This window comes from Macadamia integrifolia, chromosome 3 (assembly GCF_013358625.1).
Source record: "Macadamia integrifolia cultivar HAES 741 chromosome 3, SCU_Mint_v3, whole genome shotgun sequence".
Taxonomy (NCBI): Eukaryota; Viridiplantae; Streptophyta; class Magnoliopsida; order Proteales; family Proteaceae; genus Macadamia; species Macadamia integrifolia.
This window is the reverse complement of record NC_056559.1, coordinates 16,330,926-16,348,896: the sequence shown is the minus strand read 5'-3', so window position 1 is coordinate 16,348,896 and position 17,971 is coordinate 16,330,926. Positions and strand designations below refer to the sequence as shown.

General features: G+C 38.7%; 2 protein-coding genes across 10 annotated transcripts; one reads left to right on the top strand and one right to left on the bottom strand.

The window, feature by feature from the left end:
• Nucleotides 1–1,387: 1,387 nt before the first annotated feature.
• Nucleotides 1,388–4,784, top strand: LOC122073372 (putative exosome complex component rrp40). Of its 5 annotated transcripts, none has more exons than XR_006138770.1 (4): nucleotides 1,392–1,685; nucleotides 1,805–1,895; nucleotides 2,867–4,000; nucleotides 4,443–4,784. XR_006138770.1 is itself a non-coding variant. In XM_042637951.1 (3 exons), the coding sequence occupies exons 1-3, from the start codon at nucleotides 1,654–1,656 to the stop codon at nucleotides 3,815–3,817; spliced, it is 243 nt and encodes an 80-aa protein (XP_042493885.1). In that variant the 5' UTR covers nucleotides 1,388–1,653; the 3' UTR covers nucleotides 3,818–4,784. The 5 variants fall into 5 exon arrangements, 1 of the variants encoding a protein (XP_042493885.1); XR_006138769.1 differs by having other exon boundaries at nucleotides 4,219–4,784; XR_006138768.1 differs by having other exon boundaries at nucleotides 1,393–1,685; nucleotides 2,867–2,939; nucleotides 3,698–4,784.
• A 2,396-nt stretch (nucleotides 4,785–7,180) lies between these two features.
• On the bottom strand, nucleotides 7,181–15,048 carry LOC122072827 (nucleobase-ascorbate transporter 1-like). 5 transcript variants are annotated; one of them, XM_042637245.1, is made up of 15 exons: nucleotides 15,030–15,048; nucleotides 14,834–14,928; nucleotides 11,964–12,061; nucleotides 11,371–11,547; nucleotides 11,060–11,160; nucleotides 10,898–10,973; nucleotides 10,397–10,456; nucleotides 10,102–10,289; nucleotides 9,916–10,012; nucleotides 9,473–9,559; nucleotides 8,845–8,903; nucleotides 8,649–8,740; nucleotides 8,451–8,528; nucleotides 8,212–8,372; nucleotides 7,181–7,626 (listed from the first exon to the last, which is right to left on the bottom strand). In XM_042637245.1, exons 2-15 carry the CDS (start codon nucleotides 14,907–14,909, stop codon nucleotides 7,414–7,416), a joined length of 1,563 nt encoding a protein of 520 aa, XP_042493179.1. In that variant the 5' UTR covers nucleotides 14,910–14,928; nucleotides 15,030–15,048; the 3' UTR covers nucleotides 7,181–7,413. The 5 variants fall into 5 exon arrangements, 4 of the variants coding, with proteins under 4 accessions (XP_042493179.1, XP_042493181.1, XP_042493180.1 ...); XM_042637247.1 differs by lacking the exon at nucleotides 15,030–15,048 and having other exon boundaries at nucleotides 10,102–10,170; nucleotides 10,273–10,289; nucleotides 14,834–15,014; XM_042637246.1 differs by lacking the exon at nucleotides 15,030–15,048 and adding an exon at nucleotides 12,170–12,267 and having other exon boundaries at nucleotides 14,834–14,971.
• Between the last annotated feature and the right edge of the window lie 2,923 nt (nucleotides 15,049–17,971).

The following is a 17,971-nucleotide window of genomic DNA, read 5'->3' as shown; positions in this document are numbered from 1 at the left end:
GGGGGGGTGCGTGGGAGGCAGGAGAGTGGGGGACAAAAAAGAAAAAAAAAAGTGAAACATGGTGTTGGGGGAGAAGAAGAAAATATACCAGTGAGCATGCATGCGTACCTGGAATGGGCATAATTTTTGTCCTAATGAGGTGCTTGTGTTGTTGCCTTGGTCTTATGGAGGTGCATAGCCACCACCTTGGCTTGCATTGGCACCATGCATGGTTGAAAGTATCGGTACGTATCGTACCGTATCGGCCCTTACCAATACGATACGTGGAATTTTTTAAATCCTTTTATATCGATATGTATCCTACGATACATACTGATACGCACAGATATACCACCGATACGCATTGATATGATACGATACACACCGATACATATCGATACTCTATGGAAAATAAAAAATTGAGATGAAATGTACGTTTCGGTATGTATCAACCGATACATACCGATACGGTCAAAGAATGGTCAAGATGGGTCGTTTTTAAGAAAAAAAACATGATTTTTGAGGGGTTTTTGTTCCAAAGTTGCTGTCAGACATTTTTTCTCTCTAACTAAAGTGGAAATCAAAGTTGGGAACAAAGATTTTACATTTATGGGACAACTACAAACCTTGGATTGTTATTGCGATACTCTCAATTTAGTGTTTACGCATAATACATGTTATATATAGCTTTTTTTAATTATTTTTTTTATGCAAAAGTGTATAAAAAAGTGTTTCATATCCATTTATGTGCGTAACTTAGCGTATCTCTGATACGATATGATACCCTCCGATACATATGTTAATTTTGACCGACCGATATGGCAACCTATACCGATACTTTAATCCTTGGCACCATGACTACCATGATTATGACTTCATTGGTAATCTGGTTTCTATTCTGATACAATTTGAAAAATAGGGAATGTTCTAGGCCTACTTTTCTGATAAAGAAACAGTTGACATGATCACTAAGACTTCCCCAATTGTATGGAATATCAAGGATGATGCATGTGCATTTCGTTGCTAACTCATTAGCAACGTGATGCATTCATAGACACTTCTCTGTGATGCCCCCTAACCTCCTGTCAATAAGGGAGGGTGAGCATGTTTTCATGTATCGGGGTAGGCAGTGCCCAATACACCAATCTGATTCCAATTTCGTAAAATCATCGGACCAGGTCTCTTTACCTTCTGTCTCTGCCCTAACTTCGCCAAGATTGGCCAAACTCAGCTAGTCAACTTGGGGTCAGGATCGGGATTGGTAAGAGTCTGATCGGATCCTGGATCCAGAGCTTTAAGTCCTTGAAGTTGAGGGCATCTTGGTTGTAAATGTTCCATCGCTTATTACTACTAGTGTCTTGTGGTCATCATGACCAGGAAACTTGTGCAGCTCGATTCTTGTCTGCATTTCATCTGCACACCAGAGTTCACATACTTCTAAGTTCAATTTGTAGTTGTGCTGCCACTCCATCTCTTATCAAGTGGTCTATTTACTTTGTTTTTCAGGTAGGTTCATTGCTTTATGTACGTGTGGTCAAAGCTAGTGCTGGCATGAATCCTGAGCTCTCAGGTCTGATTAGTTTGTGACCATTATTCTAAATAATAATATCTTGTGTTCTATGTGCAATAGCCAGTGGTAAAGCAGCAGAGTTTGGCATACTGAAAGAGGGGTACATGTTTGAAACATCAACTGGTCTCTCACGAAGGTAATTTCTAATCATCATTTTGATTGCTCATCTCACGCAGTTAAAGAGTTTCATGGAATTAAGCTGTGTGGTTTCTTTACCAAAATTTTATGATACTTATTTCTTTTGGGCGTAATCAGGCTTCTCTGCTCTCCAACATGTCCTGTTCTTGAGGCTCTTGGCAAGAAGCTATCATTTGAAATAGCTGTTGGGTTAAATGGCCGTGTTTGGGTAAGGTTCTTGAGCTTTTTGTTCTGCTGATGATTAGATTGGATTAAATTAGTACATCAGCTTCATGATTTGACATTGTCAGACTTGTGATTCACATCCATTGCACATTTCCAACTTTTTCCTTGAAGGCTCCGTCTGCTTGCAAGGAAATGGAAATGGAGGAATTAAAATTAATTTAAATTGAAATGGAAACTTTTGTAATCATGAATGTCTTACTCAAAACCTTACCCGATATGCTAATTAAACTTTTCAATTGGAACTTTACTTTTCTATTCAAACCCATGGAATTATTTGCTGTGAGGTTTAATTTCTGGGTTTGGAATGTTACTGGATTAGTTATACAATCACTTCTGATTATGGTTATAAATATTTCCATTTTAGTTTTATTTTTAATTTTGTTTGCCTTCCTTCCCATTTAATTCAGCCCCTCCCCCAAAAAAATAAAAAATAAAAAACCTGAAGCGTGTCCAACATTTCTGACCGTGAATGGGTCACAGATGGTTGTGGAGGTACTTCTCCATAGCATTAGTGATGGAAAAAGCTGCTTTTCCTCCAATTGTTATCAGCATTATTCTAAAAACTTCATCAAGCTTCCTGGGCAGGGTTGTCATAAGAGTACCAATTTACTTTTCAAAACTGAAAGATTCCACCCAACATGTGACCTAGGCCTTGTATGGATCAATATAAAGGGTAGATTTTAGAACATTCATCATTTGTACGAAGCGTTTTATCTCTCTTCCATATTTTATTATTCATTGTGACATCTTTTGAGAGGTTTAGTAGGACTGGAAGTTCCGCCAACTTTAGTAGGGCAAATGCCACATCTACCTTGTGGGTTGGCTCCACCTTGTCTCACTTGTCACTTTTCTGTTTCTAAGTTCAAAGGATTCTTCCTGTGCTATTTCAAGCCTTCATTTTGGGAATTTTAATTTTTGACCCAAGAGTTCACATTTCTGCTGTTGAAAATGCAGGTGGAAAAGTATATACATTGTGTGCAATAATCTTGAGATGGAGCGTCAAATTTGTTATGGTGCCAATGCAAAGGTTCATCTATCTAACCCACAGTTTTGATTAGTGACACCATCCTCCAACAAGACTCGAGTGGAACCGCCTGTTTTGCTAAGCATATGAATACATCTGTCCTAAAGGAGAGGAGTAACCTTATTTGGGATGGGTTTCTACCATGCCATGACCCAAGCTCCTCACCACATCTCCCAGAACGCTGTGAGAAAATGCCATGAATCTCCAAGAAACTCCATGGAATCCTCTAAAACATCAAGATCTGCAACTTGAACTTCAAGACCATGAAACCTGAAAATATGCAGCCTTAAAACCATGAAACTCTAAACCTTAATCATTGATTGTCTAACCATGAACCTTAAGCCATGAATTGTGAACCCCTGAAACATGAAACAATGTAGAACAATGAAATCTGAAACCCAGAATCTCTTCAAACTTGATTGAACCCCAGATGTGAACAGGAACCGTCAAGAAACCAGAGAAAAATTTCCATAAAGATCAGTCATATGATTGAGATAGGCTATCAAATTTGACACTCGGACTATTTTTTCCATTATCCATCTTTGTAATTAGTTAGATTCCCGAATAGTCAGTCAACACTCGACATGGCTTCTGGGTCTTGGTGTGATGGGACACTTTTTTATGCAAAATGGCTGTTACCCCAAGCATTGAAAATCCCATGAATTTGAAAGTTATCCTGTTGCTAACCCTAGGATTGCCATATAAACCATGCTTTGCTATTGAAATAATATCCAGTCATATCAGTTTGCTTTGGAATTTAGGTGAATGCTGGCTCTGCTTCCACAGTAATCCTTGCTGCAAATGCAATCGTGAACTCGGAGTCTCTCAGCAGCACGAAACAAAAAATCATGGTGGAAAAACTCCTCCAGAGATTTCAGTAATGCCAAGTAAGTCAGTCCACTGAAAATTATTTCCCTCTCAGCTCCTCTTATAATCCTTCCGAGAGTTCCATGGAGTTGTATCACTGGTGTCCTCATGACTTTCAAGTTTGTATATGCTGGTTTGGTCTCCTTGGTATCGCATCCTTCACAATTCTTGCAATACTGCATTTGCTGTTGATAAAGGTAATTTCCTACATTCTTTACATTTATTTATTTTTTTTATTTTTTACTATTTATGGATTGGTCTTTAGGCCGCATTTAGTTGTCTAGTTTCTAAACAAAACTGGTGCAGAAATTCTCATTTTAAAACCATACCCAAGGGGGTCTACTAGTGTGGTATGTTTCAGCCCAAGCTGATTTGTTCATGGGTGGCATAACCTATCCAATTGTTGGGTTTGCAGATACCAGCCTGTCTTCACGTGGCTCAAAACGATTCGTTGTCAAAGATGAACTCTTTAACTGACCATTAAGTGGAGATTTTATTAATTTTAAAGTCTCATTTTAATGGTTTTGTTTGTTCTAAAATTTTTCATGTAAATAATATTTTATATTTAATTTTTTTTCCCCCCCAATGTTTCTCTTATTGAAAAATCTTATTTTATAGGAAAAATTTTCTTTTCCATAGAAACAGATGGAGCTTACATGCATAAGTTGATCAGGCCAAAGCTAGAGATCAAAAAATGATCACTGTCTTGAAGTGTCCAAAAAGTTGAGCTCCAACTGCATTGTTGGTGTGGCAAATAATAGAATAGATGCAAGTTTGGATGTGCAATTTCACAAGCCTTTATCTGCCATGTGGCCTGCCATTTGACAAATCTGGACTGTCGAATAGAAAGTGTACCATGAATTGGTCAAGTGTCAAATTTGATTCTTGTTCAATCATATGGTAGACTGTGTATTAAGACAATATCCCTTTTATTCTTAACAATTTGAATGTCTTTTTTTATATATATATTTTTTTGTTTAATTTTGCTACTTGGGAGAGTCAGATTAGGCTTAAATTTGTCACATTAGGAGAGAATGAGATAGCTAACTTCAAGGGATAGCCGAGTTGGCAAGGGACCTTCGTCTCAGAAAGTGTGGTTTTGATTTTGATTCCTTTTACCTCTTTAAGGCCACTCACACAGGGTGTTTAATGCTTTTCACTGTTCTCAGTGAAAGTTGAATAGTTCTCATTGAACCCTGATATCATTTGATCAATGCAGTTGTGGGGTTAATATGGACCCACGGGCTTAGTTAGGCCGAAGGCCTGAATACCCATTGTTAGCCAAATATATATATATATATATATATATAATGATAATAATTGGGTCCCATCTGATCTACCTTATGGCAACCTGTGGCAAATTTTCCTTGTCAACTTAAGAAAGGCTTATTGGTCAGCCAGATAAGAAAATTTTCTCTAATGGTATTTTTCTTATCATACAATTGACTCTTTAAGTGAAAAATTAGCGAATTCCAGATTCTTCCTCTATGCTGGGAGTGAGATAACTTTGCATGTCACATTCAAGGTGAAATCAAGGTTATATTTATCGGTATGGGTTCATATCGGTCTCCAGCAATATCGCTACAGATGTTTAGGATTGGACGGAATTGAAAAAAAAAAAAAAAAATCATGATGTATGAGTTGATAGTACCGATTATATGGTTATCGTTGTTGCAATACTGACTGATATGATACCTATACCTTGATCCATGAGTGAAGGTAAAGGAAAATCAAAAATATTTTGATAATTAACATTCGGGAAATACTATGTTTCCAACAAGAATTATTATATTAATTCTTTAAAGAAAGAAAAATAATGATTAAAAAATTAGTTTGAGGGAGCGTAGGTTACCTGCGTACTCAAAGAACCCTCTCCTATCTATTCTTTTTTGCGGGACGAACGATTTTAGTCACTTTCTTCCGTTCCATCCTACCTCATGTCCTGCTTTGTTTTCCCTAAAATCATTTGCGGGAAGTTAGATTCAACTTATATTCATTTCTGGAATGGTGATACTAGCAGAAATAAAAAAATTGCATCTCATTGGCTGGCATATGATCTGCCTTCCCAAATGTGAAAAATAGAGTTTTGCTTTTAAAACTTGGGTGGCAGCTACTTAACAATGAATATTCTTTATGGGCCAGATTTGAAAGCTAAATATTTCCACCACAGGTCAGTATTTGATCAAAATACTTTGGATAAAAGTGGATCAATAACTTTAGAACAAGATAGTATTCTTCATACCCTTCAAAAGATCATTTTCCTAAAAATTGGGAATGGACATAATACAAACTTTTGCACTGACCTGTGGATTAAATCCATTCTCAGTTTTTCACTTGCAAGTTTACATGTCTCCAGCAACCCACCCCCATCTTTGCAAGAGGTCCACCCCCATCTTTGCAAGAGGTCAGAGACCTTAATATGGGGAACTCTTTGAATGCTCGTCTTTTAAACTCTTTGCTCCCTCTCTTCGTAACAAATAAGATTCTTAAAATCTCTATTTCCATTGAACATGATAAATGGTGGTATCGCCTCTCAAAGAAGGGGTCGCTCACAACTAAAAATTGCTTCCAAGTTTCTCGGATGTAATATCTTTACTAACTCTAATGGATTCTCAAACAAGTGTACTTGCTTATCTCCATGCTCACACTAATGGTGAATTTTTTTTTTTTTTTTGAGATTAGCATAAGAAGAGATTCTTACAAAAGATATTATGAGAAACTGGGTGGATATCGATCCATATTGTGGCTTATGCCAGTCATCATTAGACTGCATGACATTTATTCCACTCTTGTGAGTTTACCAAGAGAATCTAGGCAGCTGGTCCACTGAGTCTTAGAACAGAATTTTTAAGCAGCTCATCTATCATGACTCTCATTATGTATTTTTTTTTTAATTCACATACCTTACCTGCTAATAATTTGCTTTTTTTCTTCAGTGGCATTATTATTATGTATTACTACATTTGGAAACATAGTAATCAAGTTCTTTTTTGTCATGAAAAATCTAATCCTCACTCCATTCTACAGGAAGTGGCATGTTGGACTTTTGTTGGAATTCCAACCCAACCTACCACACAACAGGTGATATCACCTAACTCATTACCCTGTGAAACACCAGGGATTCTTTATTTTACTCACAAAGTACTTATTTGTAATACCAGAGATTCCTTATTTTACTCGCAAAACACTTATGTGTACTAGGGTCATAAAAGTCTTACCCAGAATCCAATCATTCTTGTGGAAGCTTAAATGCTATTGAATTTTCCACCCAAGGAAACCCCCCCACCCAAAAAAAAAATGTCAGTTTAACTATTGCCATTGTTGGAATTTCAAAAAAGTTGGTCCAAGCATCAACAGAAAGAAGGAAAGTCCAAGCATCAACAGAAAGAAGCAAAACTTCACTTATTATTCCATCAGATCCTATAAAACCATGGATCAAATGTTTAACAATGCTTCAGAGTTCAGAGCACTCAATGATTGGGTGACAAAATTACCTAATTATACAATTGTGGCCTAGTAGTTCTCAAAAAGCTGGCCATCCTCAATTCCTATGAGAACATAGGAGATCTGGTTTACAAAACAAGCTTCCTTGGTGACTCGGGTGTAGTAGCTAGGTGGGTGGAAAGAACTTGTTGAGATTAAATGGCAAAGTGTAGAATTCCTCATTTCTGTTATCACCTCTAAATGTTCTGAACTTCACCCACCAAGGCATCCCCCGATCCTTCTTCGACTTCTCCACTTCCAATGTGTTGTCAAGGAACACAGCAACAATTAACCCCACCGTTGGTGGTGATGAGAATATGGTATTCAAGAATGCATTAAACTGCCAATGTGCAAACATTGTTGTTATGTTACAAATGAATTCAAAACCATATGAAATGAGAAATACAAAGGTACCCCTTGAGGAGTAAGTACATGTAGCATACATTCAGGGGATGTGACCTATCACTGGAGAGGAAATACTTGAAAAACATAGCCATCCAATCCAACACATTGTGAGTTGTGAGAATGAAAAAATGCAAATTCTGCATTTTAGTGTGAACTGGCTAGGTTTTGCCAATAAGCAGGTCTCAGGTTAAGATCTTTCCATGTGTGTGAGTGTGGACAGGAATGGGAAAATGTCCAGTAACAATGAGCATTTGTCACAAAAAGAATTGAGCAATTCTCAGAATCTTATACTATTAATGGGGGAAAATCCATTCTGATGCTTCTTTGTGGAAAAAACTGTTGATGACACATGCCCATTGAATTGGAAGCCTCTTTTTTCTCAAAGTTCTGATTGGATTCTCAGGTCTAATCCCCCAGTTGATGTATCACATGTACTAGTATGGTGTTTACAGACCATACTGCAGGTACCTTTGATTTCCCTAAAAAAATACCATAATGAGACTTGTAGAGATTCACTAACCCATCCTGCATGTGTGTGAACAGGACCACGATGTGAAGAAACCCAGAAGTTGTTAAAATACTGTGGGACAGATATCGCAAGGAAAAGTGAAAGTCCTGTGATTAGGAGATTTCTCATAGAGTTCATGTTTGTGAACTGTAGGAATGACAATCCAACTGAACCTGCAAACAAACAAGCAATAAATGAAAGAGAAACAACAGAAATGGAAAAATGCCAAATTTTGAAATCTAATTGCATACCAACAAGGCCAAATAGAACACAGTAAATTGCAGCAAATATGGGAAAAGGTATAGATGCAAAGAGGGCTCCAAATTTTCCTGCAAGGATAGAACAAGGGTGAAAGGTAGGTGCAAAAATGTCGCATCTTTACCTGGAGTGTTTACCACCAGGGTAGGAAAGAGCAAATTTATTCACGTCAAATGCAGGTAAGAGCAAACCTAAGGTTGCAAAGAACATCATGAAGGCAGCTGAAACCTGAACAACTCTTCGGCTCCCGACACGAGTTAGTCCGAGGAGCCCCACATTCTCCCTGATATATATGGTCAATATGTGTCAACTGTAATTTTAGACATGACAAAAAGAATGCACAATAACTCCTCAAAGATACAGATCATCTAGAGTGTGTGGTCATACACTGATACAGTAGAACCAGTCGCTGTTCCAAAAAGGCCATCAAGCATCACACCGATACCCTGCATTGCATTGTCCCAAAAACATTAGCACCTTTGGATTCAGGCTTGTCCCAATGTCTAAAACACTTCATGTAACAAAATTAAACAACCATGAAAGCATCGATATCAATCAATCTTTTCCTGGGCCTGCTAATCCGATTCCTTTTTCTTACTCATCCAAAAGATGATAATTCAAGTTGTCAAGATATCCAAGTGAGCCAATTGTTTGTCCTAGGAGAATTTATCATGTGGACTGCATAAAGAGGGTAGTTTGACAAACATATCTGCAATATGGGGTGCGTATTCCTATGCTAGAAAATCCTACATCTAAAGTTAATGTACCTAGAATTGATATAGTTCTAGCAGAAACAGGAGATTCCTCTAATCCACCTCAAAAAGATGGCATGTGGCTTTGTTGAGTCGAGTTGATCTGGTTCTCTATATTAGAAGTACTTTCAGAACAAAGCTATAGCATACTTAGGTGAATTCACTCTTAGGTGAATTCACTGTTACTACTGCAAACATATTATAAGAAGCAAGCTTAGGAACAACCTTAATTAATAGAAAGAGTTTATGTAAAAGTATCTAACCTGCCAACCGATACCTCGGCTCAACACATAGGCAGGAGGTGGAGTGGCAATTGCCAGCCGAGATGCTGCTTTGTATGCTCCAGTTGACTGCATTAGTGGAAACAAGAAGTAAGACTATGGGGTATCACCAAATAAAGGTAGACTTGAGTGACAATATTGACATTCACATCCCACACCTTGGTTGGACAACCTAAGAGGAATTTTTGAGCCAATAATGACCATCTGCTATACTCACTCCCTCCAGCAAACAGACTTGTTTGTAAGTTTTTACAATCCCAAGAATGGTTGTCCCTTGTAAAAACTAATATGAATCTTCATTAGAATTCCCATTTGCCCCTTAATTAATCATGATCACTTGTAACATATTTGGAAATTGGAATGGTGCCAAGGAAAAGAAATTTTATAGCACTAATGCACAAAGAATTATAGGCCAAATAAATAACCTCTATCATTGATACTAGAACTGCAGACATCGTAGCAAATGTATGGCCTGCAGAAAAAGTTGGTGGACCCCACTGCAGAGGATATGGGACCATGAACCTGAAAATATTGATCAAACAGAACTCCAGCAGATATAGCAACCTAAAGCAAAATCAAGCAGACGCAGAAAATTAACTCCTGCTACATACCACGGTGCAGAGGATATTAGATGAGCTCTATCAGTACGACAATTTAGTTGAGTTTTCATAGGCCGGATTCTGTAGGCCCCACAAGCAGTCAAGACATGGGAATAGGTCCAAATGATCATGGTGCAAATCAGTATGGGAAACCTTTCAAATATGGGAATACCCTTCACTGACCTAGCATGCTTCAGATACTGCAATTCACAAGATTACATACCTTTACAAAAGAACAAGAGAGAGAACCAAAAAATGAAAATCAGTTAAGAAAGCATCTATACAGATACTATATGAAACCACTCACTAGTGACAAGCCAATTACAGCCAGCAGCATCGGTATTCCAATTTCAACACAATTACCCACCTAGGAGAAGTACAATAGTCAGTATTAGTCCTCCATAAAGTCACTGCATAAGTTAGCAAGGGGGACATGAGTATCCAGTTGACCGATCAGTTTAACAATGATGTAAAAGTGCACACTGGCCCGTGCAGGAGGGATGAACACCTGAACCCGGCCATTCATTGTGTACAGCATGGACAACATCTCTTCTTAACAAATATCTGTCGCAATCTTCCAAGTGGGAGGAAAAATATGTCAAACCACTCAGAAAGAAAGCAAGAGATCAAAGATTATGATTTGTAATAGTCAATTGACCAATCTTGGCCTAAGGAGCTTTTCCCAGAAAATATTGATAAATGGAGGCTCCTGCTCCTTTGTGTACACAATCTGTGCACTGTTACACCATTCATAATCCATCATTCTGACATACCCACACTGCAGATTCCATCTAAATGTAACACATACCGCAGGAAATCCTCGCTGAAATAAACCCAAACCAACCAATCCAACCACAGGTGCCATTCCAAGGGGACTGAAAAACCTGTGAAGAACACAGAACTAGGAATACTATCCATTCAGAGTAGCTACTAATGTAATTAAAAAAAATAAGGGGCTGCTATAATGTACCTTGAGAAAAGCCCCCATACTTGGCTGTAACCTAGGATGATTTGTATGCTTGATGCTACAATAAGTGCTCCTTGGATTGCTCGCATGGTATGTATAAATCTCTACAAGTAGAGACATGAAGATAAATCTATCTTTACACAACACTATGATAAGGAAATAAATTGCACAAGAGGCAGACCTTGCTTATTCTTTTCAAAATTAACTAACCCCAGTGATTGTGACTGGAATCACAGAAATCATCTCAATTTACCGACATTAGAGGTGAGGAGAAGATGCACAGAGGGGAAAGGGGGGGGGGGGAGAGAACTTACTACATGGGGTTCAGATATTTGCTGCAGTGAGGAGTCACCAATGATGTACAGGATTGGTATAATATACGCAGAAGAACCACCCACCACTGCCGGCAACCTTGTTCCAAAAAGAGCTTGCAGAAGCGTATTGATACCAGATACAAATAACAGAGTTTGTATAACCCGAATCTTGTCTCCCTGTTTTGTTTGAGAAAGAAAATGGGCCAAAATCAAACCAATTGAAAATGCAAAAGAAAATAAAAACTTTTTCTAGCAGTCTATAAAAATCTGATCCCCCCGAACTGCATATTGAGAGGGATCATAGCCAACAATTCATGATGCTTTCTACCCAAATATTTCTTATGGAAAAGTTCACTAGGTTGGATAATGCAAACCATCCAGTTAATAATGCTTATTGTAAAAGCTAGAATAAAGACATCAACAATAAAGTAACAACTCAATAGGAAAAACAGTTACAAACAGTGAACCAGGTTCATTTCTGATATAGGAATATTATGTTGGAATCAGGAAAATGGTGGGTCCAAATCCTGCATATTTCCATATGCGAAATGAAGTAGGTCAGGAAAATTGCCACTTGAAAATGAAAAGCTTACATTATTTCCTCCCATCAAAGGTACAAGGTATGTAGGGATCATCACAGTAGTGCCCAGCATTAAGATGTAGTTTTGAAATGCCAATAAGACAGTTTCAACTGCAAAAGAAATCTCTAAATCGTTAAAATGGTGAAAAAATAAAAGTACTCACATTTCAGTTTACAGCAAAAGCAAATGTTGATCAGCCAAATAACAAAGTGATATACCATCACTGCATTGGAGATCAAGTGGAATGTCATGGTTTTGCTTAGCATTTGAATGCATAACTCAACATCTATAATGCAGCCATCACTGGAGCATTGGTCTAAAATCATAAAAAAGTATGAATTAGTTCATTACTTGAAATCTTAAAGTGACCACATTCCGCATTCATATTTCCATGATGACTCCAGATGTCTTCATCATGGATGATCAACTTCTTTTTCAAATGCTATGTAAAACCAAGATGAAATGATACCATTCCACATGCCTCCGAATTACAGCCTAAAGATATCAATCTACAGTGAGAAGAGAGCATACAAATCTTTATCTTTTTTCAAAAGAATTTAATTAACATGAAAATATTTTTTTAGTAATACACCGAGGAAATATAGGTTATGTACATGTGGACAAGAAGTGAGGTAAGACATTTTCTCTTCCTTTTTTTTCTTCTCTTCTGATGGTGGGGAGGGGTGGGGTTTGGCAAGTGGGATGTTTCTACATCTTGCAGAAGAAAGAGACTCAAATTGTAAACCGTCTATTTTCCTAGGTCTTTGAAGATATTCAACCTTGTAAACATCTTGTATACTGTTTTCTCTGAGAGACTTGGGTTCCACATCCCTAAAATAATGAAAAAGGAGGGCCAAACAATTTATATCAGTGAAGCTGCTAGAAAGGATAGCCCAATGGCACACAATCACCCCGATCCTAATGATTAAAAAAAAAAAACACCAAAGAGTTGGTTCTTGAAAATCCTTCTATGCCTCACTGCCCCAGTTCCCTCTCAGTTCAGCTTCTAAAGACAATTGTAGTATGAGACAGTCCAAACAAAATCAATCCAAATAAACAAAAGAAAAGATTCACATTTTCATGTGCATACCCAATGAAGCAAATTGATTTTCTCTTTAATGATTACATGCTAAAGCAAGCATTTTTTAATCTGAATTGTTAACAAAAACAAGCAAGAACTTGCCAGTCCACGAAATAATCTGATGCAAACAGGTATCCACAGATGACAAAGCTTAACAAGAACAAGGAAGTAAAGGAAGTTTAACCTTCCAATATGCAGTTTGCATAAAAAGGTTTCGCGAATGGCTAATGTTAATGTATTGTTCACATCATAGTAGTGACACCCATGTAAGTAGCCCTGTAATTTTTCTAAATGTAACTACATTCTAGATCTATGTGTTTTCTGAATGCATTTCCCATTGATATTTCGAAAGAAGCATACTTTAACCCTCTGAATATTGAAGCTTAAGCAAAAGGACATCCTCAAACTAGAAGCTTCTGTTCCAGCATAAATCCCTTGTATTATCTCCAATTTGGTAGGTGATCAAGCCATTACTACTAGAACTAGAAAATTGTAATACACTGAAAAAAAAAATCGTGAAAACTATCATAATATTTGATCCGTGTAGAGTATACCAGTCCCCAACAACTGAAAAGTGGGTTAAAAACCCATTGACCTAAATATTGGTGTACTATCCATGAGCACAGAGGCATTGGCACCAGCAAGACAACCACCCAACTACAAAATAGCAGACTGCCCCATATCCAAACAGCAGAAAAAAAAACACAAGCTGCAAGAGGGGAACAATTCCATCCCCAAAATGATTATGGAAAGGGAGGCCCACATGGAGAATCTTGAAGTTTCAGCAGAATGGAAAACATGGCGAATGGCATCATCCTTTCGCTTTATGAGCAAGGAAGTGTATACGTAACCATAATGAAAACTACTAACTTCTTCCCCACCCTCCAAAAAGAAAAAGAAAACAGTAAAAATGCATTTCCCTCTCACAACAATTTTATAGGAGAAAAATTCCATCCCCAAAATGTTTTAACTCAACTTTGATTACAACATTACACCCCACATACACAATACTCCCAGGTGTATAAGGGGGCTGTAGGCTAATCTAGTCTCCCCTGCACGTGTGGCAGTAAGTACTACAGACACATGCATATGATGTAAACCCGCTTTGATACCGTGTAAAGTTTTCATTCAAAAAGTTCAAGCTGGTAGGTAGTGAGACTTCCAGGTGTATAAGGGGGGCTGTAGGCTAATCTAGCCTCCCCTGCTTGTGTGGCAGTTCATACTGCGGACACATGGATATGGTGAAAACCCGTTCTAATACCATGTAAAGTTTTCATCCAAAAAGTTCAAGCTGGCAGGTAGAGAGACTCCCAGTAGTATAAGGGGGCTGTAGGCTAATTAGTAGTCGACGTGGGACTAAACTCCCAACACATATGCCCAACCCACCATGTCTCCTCACCTTAACATTAACAGTATATAAGGTTCTTACCAAAAGAGAGAAAAAAAAAAAAAAAAGGCATACCGTACAGTGACAAACAAACAGTGAAGACACCGCAAGTGAAACTTACAAAGGACCAAAATTTATAGGAGCACATAGACATAATAGAAGAAAAGTTTCAATATTTTACGAAGAAACCACTTCATCACTTATGTTCATCGGAAACAATACTAAGAATGAAATTATAGGCTCGTGCTTCAGTGCTACTTCTCAGAAATGGGGATACAATGCAACTGCTTCAAAGCCCAAAAGACGGTTCTTGCTTCTAGAATATTATCAACAAAAACCCAATAACATGACCATTGAAAAGCAGGAGCAGGAGAAGAAGCAGAAGGGAATATACAAAGACAGGAGAAAACTTACGCCATGGAGGGTTGGAGTCTATACAGTATTCGAGGTCTTGGAGTTGCTCCATGGGAGGATGGCTTATGTCCGCCATTAGAGAAGTTAGAGAGCTTCTGGGGAATCAGAAGCACAACATGAACTGAGCAGAAAAAACACAAAGGTTAAAAAAGGACAGCGAGGAAAGAAGAGAAAAAGAAGCCAAAATATGCCTCACTTTGAGAGAAGTCCCTTGGTGACGCCCCTCAACAGCAACGAATCTTTTTGAAATGGACATTAAATTGCCTCAACTGCCCTTACTTGTTAATAGAATTACGTTACTGCCATCACGACCCGGATCGAGATCCTCTGCGACCAGTGAATGTCGCGGAGGTTGGCAGAGGTGGCCTTGGATGCCGACACGTGTCTTATGACACGTGGATGATCAGATCTGGAGCCCTTCCTTCCTCTCCTACGTATAGTCTCGTGGTTTGATGTGTTGAGTTCTTTGCGCAGAGGTTGCCTGAAAAAGAGATCACGGCAGATGAAGGGTAGGTTGTCGTCGCCAAATTGACTCTACCGGTGGTGGATTGAGTCTCAAATCCGTATTATGGACAATGGGGATTGAACATTGAAGAATTTGGTTACAGAAAATCATATTACCTCACAACTCCTAATATCGTGTTTATTGTGTACTTTAGACTTTGAGGAGACGCTTGAGGGAGCCAATGTGGATAGAGATTTTGCCGAAAAAGTCATTATTGGAGAGGTAGAGGAGCTTGAGTTTGCAGGAGTTGGTGATGGGGAGGATGAAGTTGTTGAGGTGGTTGCCGTGGAAGAGAAGGAGGAAGAGCTAGTACAGAGTGTCGATGGGGACTTACAAGTCCAAGGATGGGAAGGAGAGGAGATGAAACTACCGCTGCTGCAGCGAACGCCGTGCCATAAGGAGCTGAAGGCATCGATTGATGTCCAGTTGCTAATGAGGTTGCCATGAGTGTCGTGTGGTGTCGCTGATGGATCCTCCGTGGTTGTTTCATATCAGAGACGCCGATTGCGGTGAGCCTTGGCGCCGGTAGGGAGAGAGAGATATTGTTCAGTGTAGAGAAAGGAAGCAAGGAGAGAAAGAAGAGGGGCTCCAGATCTGATCGTACACATGTCATAAGACACGTGTCGGCATCTTAAGCCACCTCCGCCATCCTCCACCACATTCATTGGTCGCAGAGGATCTCAATCCAAAAAATCCTCGTATTTCCTACCCTGGGATTCGACATTTAGGATCGGGATCCTCTCCATAGCGTGTACCGCCCATAAAATGCCCATAGAGGCCTGGATGCGTGACACATGGAGGAAATGAATCCAACACTCCTCAACAAAACAGAAGAATGATTTTTACCCACTCAACCCATTCACTCCCTATTTTGACCCATACCCATCACCCTCTCTCCAACCTCCATCCCCAAAAAACGCAGAGGAAGGCAATAGCAGCGGCTTTGGAATCGCTAGAACCTCTTAAGGAATCGACCAAACGATTCAGCTCCTCTCTACCTACCTCTACCGCTCTACGGAATCGCTGGAAAACCTCGACCAAACGCTGGTTCCTCTGCTTCTATATAAAATTACAACAAGAAGATTAAGAATTTCCAGTGCTCAGTTCGCGATTATGTTCGGAATCCCAATACAAAAATCATCTCATGATCTCACAAGTCATTAAGAATTTCCAGTGCTCAGTTCTCTAAGTTGGTAATTGGTAGTGGCTATTATCCAAAAAAGAAAAAGAAAAAATGGTAGTGGAAATGGAATTCTCGTCCTCATCGTGGTCTTCAGCCTTTCCCTTTCTCTTTCTTTCAAGAACTATTCTTCTTGTATGGATGCCTGTCGACAATGGACCAATTGGAACCAGTGACAGGGCATCAACCGTAGATGGGTACAACGATGCTTGCAGGTGTGATTTTTAGGGACGATCACCGATTCTACAACAACACCACTTACGATGGCACAGCCTACCATACGTAGCTCCACTTACTAAGCACCCAATCTACATCAACACCACTTGAAGTGGCATAACCTACTCATACGTAGCTCCACTGCCAGTCCAAGGCCCAAACAACAACACATACATATCCTGCTATCGCCAGCGACAATGGCGCGAGCGCAATTTAGAGCCTGATAAGGAACCATCGCGGTTGTTGTCCTTGTCGGTTCTATCTGGCTCATCACTCCCCTCACGTCCTTGAGTTCCAACTTCACTTGGCGCCTCTCTCTCTCTCTCTCTCTCTCTCTCTCTCCTCCAACATATCGACATCCAACCTAACAATCAATTGGGATGTGGGCTTCTCAATTAGAAAACCTAACTAGTCAATTATAAACCAATCATAATATTCAGTCGATGAACATGCCACTAACACCTTGCATTAAGACGCCCAATTATTAATCAATCATTGCTCGAGTTTGATACCTTAAATCATAATGTTGCGCTAGCATCAAGCCTTCAACCATGGTTACGTTGGATCTACCGGTGCATAATTCGTACTACAAAAACCTTGAAATTAGGGGCACATGTAAAATCAAAGCCTATTTCATTCATTAATATCTTCTGTCCAAAAAAAAAAAATTTAATAATAATAATAATAATATTAGCAATTAATAAATAAATAAGGAAAAAAAAAAAAAACGACAGTAGTACATGCTATCTCTCTCTTCCTTGATCATATGAATATCTTATACAAATTGTGAGGCACTTTCTTTTATATGTTCATTGGCTTGGTATGAAGATGCAAATAGAATCAATACATACTAGTCGATGTGTAAATCTTTCTATCATTAATAAATAAAGGGAAAGGATTCTTTGAACAAACAACATAAGTGAAACGCAAATCATGAAATAATATTGTACATAAAAAATATAGCAAGATCATTTTATTTAATTGAAGAAAGATAGACATGGAGATACGAATATTAAGATAACCTAGTGGTGGTAGCTTCGGCTTGTGGAGCCGGCATCTAGGGGAGGAGGTCGTGGGATAAAATCCTGTCGTACGTATTGTGTGAGCGTGTGTGTGTATGTTTTCTTATTTATTCTATACCTACCTGTGGGTTGTCCAGATGGTTAGGGTCATCTATGCATCTACGATTTAAGTAGAGATCATGACGGTGAGTTGTTCTGCTAGTCTCCCCGAGGAT